Source organism: Falco rusticolus, chromosome 11, assembly GCF_015220075.1.
Source record: "Falco rusticolus isolate bFalRus1 chromosome 11, bFalRus1.pri, whole genome shotgun sequence".
In the NCBI taxonomy this organism is placed as follows: domain Eukaryota; kingdom Metazoa; phylum Chordata; class Aves; order Falconiformes; family Falconidae; genus Falco; species Falco rusticolus.
Window position 1 is genome coordinate 30,487,152 of NC_051197.1, and position 13,716 is coordinate 30,500,867.

Consider the following 13,716-nt stretch of genomic DNA (forward strand, 5'->3'; position numbering starts at 1 on the left):
GTGCTGTGGGGGTGGGAGGCAGAGAGGTGGAGTGGAGAGCTGTGCAGCTGGCTGCAGCCCTTTTAGCCTGGCAGAAGGGCTCTCTGCTGGGATAACCACAGCTGGAGTCATCCATCTCCCTCTTTATTCTTCCAAACCTCCTGAGGAGTTCTTTGATTCTTCTTCATGAAGAATTTTAATTCTAGCCACCTTAAAATACTCTACTGCTGTTTTATTGCCATTTGAAAATAAGCGTGCCACTGAATTAGTTGAAAACTGCATAGTCTCCAAGGTCGCTGTAAACTGCTTTAACATAGAAATCATCTTCTGCAGGTACAGGCTAGCATTCAGAAGTCTGTGTGCTGTTACAGTCTGTGGTCTTTGCTTGTTGTTATGAGAATCATCCCTTTCTTTCAGGAAATACAATGTCCTGAGAGGATAAGCATGTCTTAGTCTGTTTTCCTGTCTCATGGTTTTTGTGGGTTACGCTGTATAACTCCCAATCTACAGGCCTTCATCGTTGGTCCTAAAGGATCGAGTCTCAAATACCTTTAACACTGTGTTTAAAGAATTTTTCTTCTGTCCTTTTGGTTTTTTTTAAAAGGAAAGCCAGTCTTCACTGGATATGAAAAACAAACTGGGCACGAATAAACAGACAGAAAATGGACAGTTAGAACCGCAAAGCAAGGTTCCAGCTGAAGACCTCGCACTGACATTCAGGTAACATGGGTTTTCAACCTTTCGTCGTGAAACAGCAGAATGACTTAATCAGGGTCACTCTCTGGTGTATGAATAATAATAACCCTTGGTCTCACATTGGCTCTGATGTGGAAGCATCTGCTAGGAAAAGATAGAAAACAAGTTTTTATCGTGCATGTGTGAATTAAGGGCCCTTTCAGCTGATGAGTAGGTGAGTGGAATGAGGCTCTGTATCAATTAGCACAACAGAAGAATTTCAGTGTTTGTAAGACCAGAAGTCCATCTAGTCAACTATTAGTAGGGAGGAGCAGGAGATAAACAACCCTAGAAGAAACATTTATCTGCTGCTTTAGTTTCAAAGAAAAGAAATGTTCCAAATGTGGGAGGAAAGTTACTGCATCCTGCTAATGTTTGTGGTGTGGGTCATATCTAGGAAGGTATGTAGCTTTGAAACAAAGATCACTTTGATTTGTAGCAGTAATCTTTATCTGTGTAGATGTTGGGGTTGATTTCAATTGACATTTGATATTCAATTGAAATAAGATGTTGCCTGGGAATGCTGGGAATCTATACAGCAACCATTTTCAGATGGCTGCAAGCATCTGCGTGTATTCAAGCTAAAAGCTTTGAACAGAAAAGCTCAGACGTTTCATTAAGTTTACATAACTTGATGTGAGCAGTTTGGAATCTGAATATTTATTCAGAAAATGTATCCCTCTCGATTGCTTATGAAGTCTGCACCAATTATTAAGTTCTGCACTGCACCATTAGGTTGAGGCCTCCAGAGCAGAAACTAATTTTTCCATATGGAACTCTGGAAGTAATGAAACTGCAACAAATATTTCTTTTTTTAATAAAAAAATCAAGATAAATGATCCAGATAAGTTAAATGTTCTGGAATGTCTGCACTGTACAGATTGTACATCTTAAGGCACATGCTGAAATAGTTTGCAAAGCATAACTAATCTAGAACCTTAAAAATACATTGACTGATTTGTTTTCAATTAGCCATATCTTGGTTCATTCTTTTCTGTTAAGTATCTGCAGCATACCAGACGACCTATTTGTTATACAAGGCAAGTCTTTACGTGCGTTCCCAACTGTTCATTGAGATGCTGCAGAAACAAATAACTGACATCCTTTTACTTAAATAAAAAAAATCTCAGTAATTACTTCTCTTTGCCCCCTTCCCCCTTTATCCTCAACTTTCTTTCAGCAGTGATGTTCCAAATGGATCAGCCTTGACACAAGAGAACATTGGCCTCCTGTCCAGCAAGACAGTGTCTCTCAGCCTGTCAGAGGACCCAGAGGGAGGAGGAGAAAACCACGACTCCCAGAGAGCGGGAGTTACACCCACATCTGCTCCATGAAGTGAGGCCAGCATACCCCAGAGTTTCGTTTGCTGGGGTGTTGGTAGCTTCCATCACATTTTTTTCCAGGGGTGATTGGAGAAACCCAGGAGCAACAGCAGTAGCAGAGCAGCAGGTCCAGAGGCAATGTGCACAAACACAACTACTAGAAACAAATCCTGCACATAGTTCACATTAACGCATTTTTTAATTAAAAAAAAAATGAAAATTAGCAGTATCTGCAAGCAATTCAAATTAAATTTGTTTTTGTTCTGTGAATGAACTTTATTTTAATAACTTTGGACGCCTTGGATCCCAGGGCTTAAAAAAAAAAGATATTATATATATATACTCTGTTTGATTAATTGTATGATCTTAATGAAGTAGGTTTCTTCTTTTATTTTGGTATTATTACATACCCAGTGCATAATTTCTTATCACCTTAATTTCTCAACAACTAAAACAACCTGGCCGCTTCCTTGTATGGTTTAAGGGTAGACAAGGAGTGAGGGTTGGAGGGTAGCTGTGAACTGCAGTGTCAAAAGATGTGCAGCAAACTTTGTTCTTAAAACAATTCCCCCCATTGTGGCTAGGAACTAAACTCTAGCTTGTGCGAGACTTCTTGCTTAAATTATTTTAAACTACAAGTGACAGAATCTTTGCAATGCAACAGGTGCAGTCCTTACTGTATGTCCCAGCACAGCACGTGTAATTAAAGAGGATAACAAAACGACTGTCAGGCATATGTTACATTATTTGAAGGTTGCTGGCCTTTTGTTTTCTGTTGGGAGTGAAGGGGTCAGCAGAATGCAGACCGATCTACTACAGCATGAGTATTTCTGAAGCTGGTTAGCTGGGGCTTGTGGTAGAGACACTTAACTAACCAGTAAAGGTTGTGCAGCCATGACCAAGGTAGTATTTCTAGTAAATGGGAAGCAGAGGGAACGCAAAGTTACACAGTTTCTGGAAGGATGTTAGCTGCTGATGAGCTGGTGATCCATCTTAGTTCATCTAGCGTCTGCTGGTTGTGTTTTCCCCCCACCCCTTTCACTAGGCCTTTAAAACAAGCTTACCCAAAGTCCATACTAAAAATTGATGCAGAGGGACTTACTGACCTCTCTGCCTTATTAAACAGGTCTTTCATATATGCATCCTTCTCAGCAAATCTTGCCTTTTTTTTCTTCATTGCTATTTTACGATGATTATTAAAACTACAATTTTCTTCACAACCTGATTTTTTTTTTTTTCCCCCCTTTCTTTTGTTCAGTGATGTATCAGTTATTTAATTGTAATGCTGTTGTGAGGGCCTTTTACTGAAGGAGACAAACATCTCTGATTTGTGCTTGTCAGTGATGGTGATCTTTAAAATATAAAGGGGAATTTTAATTTCTTTTTTCAAAGTTGGCATTTTTAAAGGTGTGTGTGTGTTTGTATTACAATTTGATATCTGAGAGTCAATCTGCAGCTTGTCTGCCACTGCTGCGGTGAATCCTTCCTAGATTCCCCTTTCATAGGGGAAAAGCTGCATCAAAACCTATCACTTGAAGGTGCAGCACAGAATCTGTCAGAAGTAGTTAGGAGTACTGAAAGGCAAATCTTGCTTGATAGATCTAGTGTGCTACTTCTCCAGGTAGGTCTTCATAATTGAAAAGAAAAAAAGTTGAAGAAACCATAGGCCTTTCTAGACGTTTTCTTAAAGAAATAAAAGAAATCTTGTTCTTGCTGCACATTTTTGACTCTGTCGACATGCACTGGGGTGAGACCCTGTATGCAAAGAATTCTGTGGAGAACAATTTTAAGTGCTGCTCTCTCTGCACCTTCTTGGCCTGTTCTCGTTTTTTCTTTCTGGGTTAGACTACTAAATCTGAAAGCACTGGTTATGTAATAAATTACTGCATTGCTTTGGTTGGGTAAAGCAAGAGTTAATAAATTTTCTTGGTTTTTAGTTTTTTTCCTTAACCTTAACTCCTGCTGAGGTCATAGCAACCTTGGGCTAAGCTTTGCATTCATCATACTGTTAAATAAAACAAAATGGGGGGTGGGAGGGGATACAGTCCCAGTATTGCCTACCAGTAGGAGAGTCCAAACAGAAGACTCTTTTGAGTAGCAATTATTTAATTTGCCCAGTCAAGGCACCGCGTTTATATACTATTTCACATTGAATTTGATTATGCCCTACAGACCTGGCTGGTCAAGGATTTGATACACATATTGGCTTGGGATTCGAGCTTTCTTTTTTATTTAAATAAAAATTTATATATAAATATATATATACATATATACATAGTTATATATGTATATATATTGGGTATGTTTTAAGAATTTTTTCGCATGAGCGCAGCTGTTGTGATCAAATGTCTGGGAGGTAGAAGCACTGAATGAAAATAAAGGCATTTTTTCGGCACACCCCCCCACACTTTCCATATGTCTCCACACAGGTTTATTTTGCTCTTAATTGAACTTTGGCCTCTTAATTGCCAAGAGGAGTTTTGAAGCTTGCTTTTTTTTCTAACCCTTCTAAACTTTTGGCAAAGAATCATCTCTGTACTAGAATAGTTTCATCTACGCTTTGCCCCCATCCATCTGTATCTCCTACTTGAGGCCTAACGTTACACCCTCCCCGCTCTGAGCCGAGCAGAACCTAGGGTGAGGCAGTTTTGAGCCTGTCAGGTCTGTTCTCCCATCTCTGCTCTGGATATGATGATGATTAACGAGTTCCCCTGGCAGCCTGCTCACAAGTCAACTGATACAGGCACGGTGCCCTCTTCCCCATCCTTTAGTGCAGAGCACCACCGTCAGGTCAGCTTGCTTGTTTTTAATTAGTGTACTTCTTCCTGCTGTGTCTTTATTAACACAGGGAGTTCATTCTAGTGTTGAGATAATTAGTGCAATATTCTAACCTAGGAGGACAAGCCCAGAATGTACCTTTTTTTTTTCTGCTATAATTCTTGGTGTAAAATGACTTTTCAAAGACGGTTATGATATGTTTGAATCTACAGATTCATTTTGAACACTAGGAAGAAAATCTGAAGGGGCAAAAACTTTTTTTACCTTTCGTTACTTGTGCCGGCTAGTTTCCTTGCCAGATTAGGGATTAATTTTTTTTTCTCCACTTTTCCTCCTGGGAGGAATTCTGCAGTAAGAGCTATCCAGATTGCTGGCCTGCATATACTGAATGTTTCCAAAACCTGTGGATTAGAAAGGAAACTTTACTGTTGTTTTTTCTCCTTCATCCAGCTCTTGTGTGCTGTACTTTTGTGCATGGTGTCCTTGCTGTGATCAGTGTGTCCAGGTGAATGCCCTGTTTGCCCAGTATTACAGTTTGGCTTGTTAAATAGTTTGTTTAATGTCTACTAACAGTATTGATTTTTGGTTTTGTTTTTTCCCCTCCTCCTCTTACCCTTTTCTTGCTTTTTTTTCAGGTTTAATTGATTAAACAAGCCAAACAGCAAAACATAGTATATGCTTTGAAGTCTTTTCTGGAAGCTGCCCCTAAAATTGTCCCCTTTTGTGGAAAAGCATGCTGGTAGAACTGGGAGGACAGGTAGCTGTCCATATCAAGGAAGCATTGATGGTTACAACAAATAAGCAGGAAATGAAAATTTCTGGAGTCACTCTGTATTCAGATACATTCATTTCTACAGCCTGTCATTGTCCCAGTTTTACAGGAATGCTGTCTGCTTCAGTGAAATTGGTTTTGCTAGAAGGTTTACTTTCTTCTACTTGGGCAAGAGGAAGCAGTATTACAATGGTGTTGGGGCACGACTGCATCGTTTGGTAGGTAGGTTAGATCTTCTACTGCAGTCGACAACTTTCAACTCTCATTGATAACCTGGGTTTCAGCCCCAGCATGGACAAACCCCCCAGGAACAGGAAGCTTCGAGTGTTAGGTTAACTTTTAGTATGTCAGTGATTCAGGCACTGTAGAAAGGATGTTTGTTTATTCTGTAGTGTTACTTTCCTCCTCCTGTCAACATCTCTTCTTCCTTTCTGTTGACCCAGTTCTCCTAATAGGAGAAATTTAGACTTTTTCTTCTGGCCCTCTTGTATATTACAGTGTTCTGTCCCATTTCAGAATAGGACTTATTTTACTTAGACCAGAGCACCTTTTAAACTTGCAGCACTGTTATCCCCTTTAAGTTCTTCTCTGTCCTAGTTTCTTCTGAGCCTTATTCTCTCCCTTTTGTCCTTATCTTCCTTCCTTTCCTTCTGTGGCTTGCCCATTCACCCTCCCTGATTGTGTAACAGTGACAGCTTGCTGCCTCAAAACAGAGCATTCAAAGGAATTCGCTTAGCCAATAACTTCTGTGAAGTTGCCTTTTCTAATGGTGTTATTACTCAGTGATGCACAAATGTGATATTGCCCCTACTGGTAGGCAAACGGGGGATCTGTATAAACATGGTAAACTGCTGTTTTTCTTTAAAGGAGAGCCAAAGACTTGTGCTTTACACTTTTTTTTTTTTCCCTGGTGTAACCATTTTGATTGTCAGATCTTTGTAGGGTTTTGTGAGTTGACTGTATTATCCTAATAACAATTTACAAAAGTTAATGATTGTCAAGCCTTATCCATGCATTGAATTGTGGAAAATCATTCCATTTAGTCATACAATTTGCAATATACTGAGATGTATCTGGGGTATTCTGACATGTTTTCGGTCTGTCATGCACTCTCTCAGCTGATGGAATGGCTCATTTAAAGAGGGAGAAGGAACATAGAAATGTAATATAATCAAAGAAGCCTTGTCTTTAAGTGTTTAAATTGAATACTGTTTTAAAATTTCTTCAGTTACAGTAAAAGATAAATCTGTGTTGCAAATGTAACTGACTTTTAAGCCCATTGGAACTGAAAAGACTTGTCAAACTGTAGCATTACATTAAATTAGATGTGGAAGAAGCAAACTTGTATGTTGATACTGTCTCTTGACAGCACCAATTGAGTAAGGTGGGGCAAATCCTCTATTAGCAAGGGCTAGGAGTGAGGCTTTTCATTAATAATATGTTAAGAAAGCCGCTTGCATTTCCCTTCCTTGATCTAACTTAAACTCTTGCAGACTGTTAAGGCTTTTGGATTTAGAGAGAAATCTGTAAGTCAGAGTAGCATAAACCCTAATTTCCATTCCCATTTATAAATCTGAACTATAATGAAGCAGACTTACAAGATATATTGGGGTTCTTCAGCCAACTAATATATCTTCAGTTGACTAGTTATTTCAGATCCACTTTTATGGTCCAAGAGCTTCAGTGCTAGTAATCGGGAAGTTCAACAGCAGGAGTGCTAACTCATCATCTCTGTTCTAAAATGGGGGGGAAAACCCCATACAAGCAGTGTGCAAGTTTTCTGCTTGGCTGTGTGTGTATGCAGGAGGTTTTGTAGTCCTACAGTAGATAGAAGGAACACAGAGCAAGGCTGGGGCATTTATACTCAAATGTTGTCATTGTTCACTTCCCCAAAATACGTGCTTCCTATTCCCGCCTCCTAATGCTGGTAGCACTGATTTAAAAACAACCCAAAAATGTCAGTGTGTCAGCAGCTTATTTTTTTGTATTAACAATAAATCAGTTCCCCTGGATGAAAAAAGGAAGCAAAAGTTCTTGAGTTCTCATAAATGGTAGTTTAGACATGAACTGGCAAAACATCTACCTTGCTTGAGTAAATGTAAACTCTGAATTTGAAGGAAGTGAAGCAGCTCCTCTGAGCCACATTTTAGGTGTAGCCTTGGTGCTAAGAGTTGGGTGTTTGTTACTTGCAGTATACCAGCATACAGATTATGTAGCACAGATTGATTTATTCAGGTAATCTGAAATGTCAGAAACTTCATTGGGGATTCTCTTTTCCATACTCAACTGTTTTATCAGCTGCGTTATTTTTCTTTTGAGATGTCAGGGGGCTGAAAGAGGCTAGAGTAAGTTAGTTCAAGTTACACAATATAAGTAAGTTATTCGGAGGGAAGGTTGTCCCAGCACAGTGTCCTTATACAGTCAGCGTGTGGTCTTCATTCTTATGTAGGAAGAAGAATGTAACTGCTTAGTGTTGTCACAGTCTTCGAGGCACTTCTTAAGATGCAGGTAGAGCCTTGATTAGCAGGGAAAGGAGAACAAGCTTACTGTTGGGTTTTCTTTTTAATTTTATTTCCCAATGGCGAGTCTAATATCATGCCTTGGAAACTCTTTGAACACTATGGTAAGCAAAGAGGGTGCAGTTTTTTCTGAAATTTTCCAATAAAAATTGCTCATGGGAATGTTCCTGATGCAGAAAAATCCACATCCCATCACTGGAAGGTTGAAATACATAACCGTAATGACGATCGGATGCCTGTAGCTTAGTAACTTAAATAAGAAACTGATCTTTCCCAGGCAATCTTCGCAATTCCAGTGAGCTTGTGTATGATTTTAGTGCAGATTGCTAGATGTTCAGCATTTGGGAAAGTTTTAGGTGCCTGGCTTCGTCCAGCAAGAAAGACGGGTGTCTTTGGATATACAGGTTGAATGTTTTCATATTCTGGGAAACAACTGATTCTGAGATCTGAAAGTTTTAGGAGAACGCAATTATCAACTTCAGTTTGAAAAATACCGTCTTGGGAAAGATGGAAGCAACAGGTGGTGCAGTGTCTCTAAAAATAAAAAAGCATTAGAGATGATGGAATTACATATGAAATGTATATGGGGAAAATATATCTGTAAGCAAAAAAAAAAAAAAAAGAAAATCTTGTGGAGTATTTGATGTTTAAGAAATTACTTGCTTCTTTGTAATGTTAAAAAGATTTATTAATAGTTCTGTGGCAGACAGTACTCACAAGTCTTTGGCATCCAAACCAGATTGTGTTTTGGATGGATCCCACAACTGGATGTGTGCACTGACCTCTTCATTTCTAGCCTTCTGAAAATGTTTTGTAGATGTATAAAGCAACCTGAGACAGAAGAAACCCTGTTCACATCACAGCTGCTGCACAGTTTACAATTGGTACCTTTAATCTGCAGCCTCTTAAGCGAAGCTGCTCTAACGTGGGCGCACCAAATGACATTGTTTCTTCTAATTTTCAGGAGTTCCCATTACCCCTTTGGCCTCTGCTTGCTGTGTAAGCAGCCTCTATGTGAAGAGGAGCTTTCCTTGAAGTCAGCTTAGCAACTGTGCTGTAGCCTGGTTATTTTGCCCTGTTTTCTGTAACCGGTGGCATAGTGTCGAGCTCTTTCCCCATTGTATTTGTTGCTATGGGGGAGGAAGACGGTGAGGCAAGGCACGTGTGGGAGGAGGGAGGAAGAGTTGTGGGATCTCGTACAGGATAGCTCCCGCTCCCTCTTTGGAATCATCTACTTCCAGTTGTGGGATTTCTCTATAGATGACATTTTTTCCTGTTTTTTGTAAGCCTAGTTTTCTTTGATCTTGTTAGTTCTGTACAAGTCTCCCCGAGACATTCTGCAGTCATTATCACCTTTTTGGGTGGAGTTTATTTTTTGGTTTGTTTGGGTTTTTTTAAATAACTTTTTAACATTGGTGCATATATGCTTGGGATAGAGCTCATGTAATTTTCCAATCGTATTGATTGTATGTGATTGTGCCCTGCAGAGGTATATTTAACAAAAAAAATAAAATAAAAAGGATAGCCTAGGTAATAAAGGAGACCGTGAGATCTGTTGAGTCAGGTTATGAACTGTTTCTTGAATTTATTTAGGATCCTGGATAAGTGAAATTCACTGTCTGCTGTTATCATAAATCAATGCTAAACAAAATGTCATGAATTCTCTGTTTGAACTGGTTCTTTTCTTGCTTTTCTTCTTCTACTGTTTTCTTCCTTTCCTGCTTCTCTTCCCCATCAACAAAATTCTTGAGCCTTTATGGGAATGGCTGACTCTGGGTTGATATTGTGAATATTTATTGTTTGTAACTATCAAAACATTTGTAATAGGAGTAGAGATTAAGTAGAATATATGAGAAGAATTCTGTAATCTGAATTCTTTGCAAGTTCAGGGGAATCCTCGAGTGTTGTACATACAGGCCTGGTCACGAGGGACACGTTCAGAGGCACAAAAGGCAGTGATACCTCTTTCCTGGAAAGATTAGATGCTTTACTACCTTTTGGAAAAAATCTGAGCTGACAAAAGGAGTAGCAGAAAGAGTTTGCTATATCCAACTCCCTGTGTCTTTACTCCTGCAATATACTAAAACTTGAAAGAAAAGCCTTCTAAAAACTATGCTGAGGTGGGACAGAGTGGATTGAAGGAGGCAAAAGGCAAGAGGATCCAGAGATCTGGAAGTCAGTATTTGTCTCCTTTATTTCTTTTTTAGAACTATACAGCAACAGTATCACTTTTATATTAAAGAACAAGGAAACGGAGACATATTGTGTGTGCATGGTGGTTCTATAGAAAAAGCCATATGTTGAAATGTTACTTCTTCCTTCTTCACCTTGCTTTTCTCTCATAAAGATGACTCAACCTCACCTTGCTTTCACATAGTGTCTAAGGGTCCTTTGAGTTGCTGATTCAACAAAAAAAAAAGTGGAAAGGTGGTGATTCGCTACTTGGCTTGTAAATAGATGGAAGTGTCTACAAGGTCTTACCTGCTTTTCTGTCGGCATTTATATTAAATGATAAATTAATGGAGAACCCTTTGAAATATCTCTCATTTTCTGTCTGGGTTGAATGTGCATTCCTCTTTAAGTTTTGTGTGAGGTGTAAGACTGACTGTGTAAGGCTTCCTCCAGGTCAAGATGTGTGTGTTCTCTGCCGGGCTGCAGCATGAGAGATGCCAAATAGTGGAGAAGCTGCCTGCCTCTGTTTGGAGGTCCGGTCTGTTCTCTTCTGACTCTGCCTGTGAATAAAGTGGCTTCTTCCTGCGTTCGGAACAAGAAAGGATACTCAAAATAATCACTTTTCCTAGTTGAAGAGAAGCTGCATATTTAAAAAACAAACCCGAACGTAACAAACCCTGTAGCTGAAGGAGCACGCAGTGTGCCTCTGGTGTTGCACCAGGTTTGGAACTTGCCTTAGAGCGAATATAACGTTTGCTGCACAGTCGGCTTCGTGGTTTTTAACCTTTTCCCTGCTTTTTGTGGGCCGTTAGCTAGCTCTGAGTCTGAGACTGGCTGAACGTAGTCTGACACGGAATAAGCTGCTGCTTTGCTGAAAAACTTGTTCCTTCTCCTATTGTGGGGCCAGCCCAGCCCTCTGCCCTGGAAGCTTATGCACGTTTATTACTTCTGTCTTTACTTTTGATCGCAGGCACCGCAGATCCAGTCTGAGGTGTGTGCTTTGTTGGACTGAAGCCCATCGCTGCTCGTTGCTGGGCCCCCTCACACTTCCACGCAGTGGTGCTTCCTTGCTGGGTGACCTGGAACCTTATGTTTCTGTAAAGGGAGTTGTATTTTGTGGGCAGTCCAGAAAACGGTATTTCAGTTGGTGCTGGTTTCCCTTTTCCCCACCAGTCTGAGGGTCCTGGATGCTCAGGTACTCGGTCGCTTGGGGGTGGGGGAGCTGTATTTCTGCAGCGGTTGGCTTTTGAAGAAGGTTGAAGTGCTGTGAAGAGTCAGATCCCTTTGGAAGGGAGCCACGGCTGCTCTGCATCAGAAGGGCTTTGGAGAAATTTCCAGGCTTTTGTATAATGAAAAGAGGGTAGACTGGGCTCAAGTGGGCAGCAGCTGCTGGCAATTTCTTTTCCCTTTGGGTGTGGGTACCAGGATAGAAGGGCGCTGGGAAAGGCCAGCCCAGAACGTGGGATTGCTTCATCCTGTCTTGCTCTGACTGTACAAGTCTTCCTCCCTCTGTGTCACCGTAAAACTCAACAGCGAGCACCCAAAGCACAACCCAAGCCCCAAGTACGTTTGTGTTCCTGCTCATGGCTCGGGTGTGTTTAGGGGCTGTTTCTTTCCAACTCCCCCCCCCAAAAAAAGGGGGTAGTTCAGAGGACAGTGGAAGCTCGCGGAGGAAGCACGCTCCCTGCTGCTGTGAACTTGCTGGGGGCTCTTCTGTCTGCAAAGCAGAGCCTGTGGTCTTCCAGAGCAGGGGGGGCTTTGGGTCACTCAGTCACTTTGGATGCTTCCGAGGCACAGCTCTGCTCGGGTGCGAGTGCTGGGTTGGTGCTTTGAGCTCAAGCAGCTACTAACTGCCACTGCTGCACTCAAAAAACAGATTTACTCCGCTCCCCTGGAGGATGTGGCTTGGGTAGCCGACGGATCCGGATCCCTTCAGCCCTACAGCATCAATTCTGCAATTAACCTCGCTGTTAATAGGGCCACCATCGTTAAAGAAAGCATTTCTATGCACGGTTTTAGCCGTCTGGCTCTTTTTTCTTTTTTTTTTTTTTTTTTTTTTTTTTTTTTTACAGTGAAGCAAGCATGCAGCCGTGATGCCAGCGTGCGTTGTCCTGCTGGCAGGAGTTCGTCCACGTTGGCTGGAGCTGTATGGGATGTGCAGGACACAAAGGTGTTTGCTCTCGTTTTGGCTGCCTTAAACTCCATCTGAGCATTGGGTAAATGGAAACCTCTTATACTTGGGTGTCTGCCTGCTGCTCTCCGTGGGCTGGGGAGGATCCCTAATTTACCCCTGGGACCCGCAAGTGTGAGTTACCTTGGGAAACCAAACCAGCAGCCACTTGGAGCAACGTGGTATGGTGCACAAGTCCTTCCCTTCTCGTGGAGGATGCTTTGCCTCCTGCCGCGAATTACAAACCCCGGACCCGCGGGTACTGACGTGCGTGGCAGGTCTGCCCCGATCTGCTGTCGGGCTGAAAGCGGTTCTGGGGAGCAGGTATTGGCGTGCTGCTGGGCGGTGTTCAGTGTGGATTGCATAGCTGTTGTGCTCGCTTGCGGTGAAGATTTTTTTTTATTATTTTTTAATGAAGATTTGGATGAAGCCCTGGTTATAGAACTGGAGAGAGCAAGAATGATGTTATGTTGGGCAGAGGCAGTTTTAAGAGTGGCACTTGTGCGCCTGGGCTGTGGAGGGGAGCCCAGGAAAGCAAAGTTGAGTCCTGAGCATGGCATCCTTTCATTTATTTCTGCAATCCCTGTCCCATTTAATTTTAGCCCATACTGGTATAGGAAGGTCTTTTACTTCCCTCAAACCAGTTTGCAGCTGCTTTTTCTATTAGGAGCTGGGTTCTTACTGGAGGCCAGTAGCAGTGCAGCTGAGCACCCCTGCGCCAGCCAGCTCCTGGCATTTGGGGCTCGGCAGGCGACGCTGCTGGGTTTGGGGCTCGGCAGGCGACGCTGCTGGGTTTGGGGAGCAGCCGCACTGTACCTTGGAAATGGTGTTGCTCAGTCCTTCTCCCAGTGCTGCTCTGTGTGAGCCAGAGATGAGGAGAGATGCTGTTAATCAGCTTTCGCGTTGTGCAAGTGAAAAGGTGAGTGTGTTTAAGAGGGGACGTGTTTGAAGCTGCGAAGTGTGAAGTGGGGCAGTTTCTCCCAGCTTGTGCCGGTTTGGGAAGGGGGGTGACGGGGCCGGGGGCAGAGCAAAACGTTTTGCTGAGCTACAAGATACCGAAGTGAGATCTACAAATACTTTAGATCACATTTGAACTGTTGAAAGTTTGGGGGGTTCTTTCATGGTGTAAGCAGTTAATTTTCTATTGGCAAGAACTGAAGGCACTTGCGTGAGGTGGGTGGTCGAACTTTCCCTTGTCAGATTGAACTTTAAAACCTCTTTCAAACTAAACATTGCTTTTTTTCCGCTCTTTGCTTAACCTTCTGTAGC

At 41.8% G+C, this 13,716-nt stretch overlaps 1 protein-coding gene across 9 annotated transcripts in view; it reads left to right on the plus strand.

Moving 5' to 3' along the window:
- The window catches only part of RC3H1 (ring finger and CCCH-type domains 1), a 66,114-nt gene extending 55,482 nt beyond the window's left edge, over positions 1-10,632 (plus strand). For 6 of the 9 annotated variants that reach the window (XM_037403618.1, XM_037403627.1, XM_037403621.1 and 3 more), the window contains 2 exons: positions 584-699; positions 1,895-10,632. In XM_037403618.1, the coding sequence (XP_037259515.1) occupies positions 584-699; positions 1,895-2,048 (270 nt within the window). In that variant the 3' untranslated portion in view covers positions 2,049-10,632. The remainder of the gene's footprint in view (positions 1-583; positions 700-1,894) is intronic. The other 3 variants (XM_037403620.1, XM_037403623.1, XM_037403626.1) reach the window with 1 other exon arrangement.
- The last annotated feature ends 3,084 nt before the right edge of the window (positions 10,633-13,716 follow it).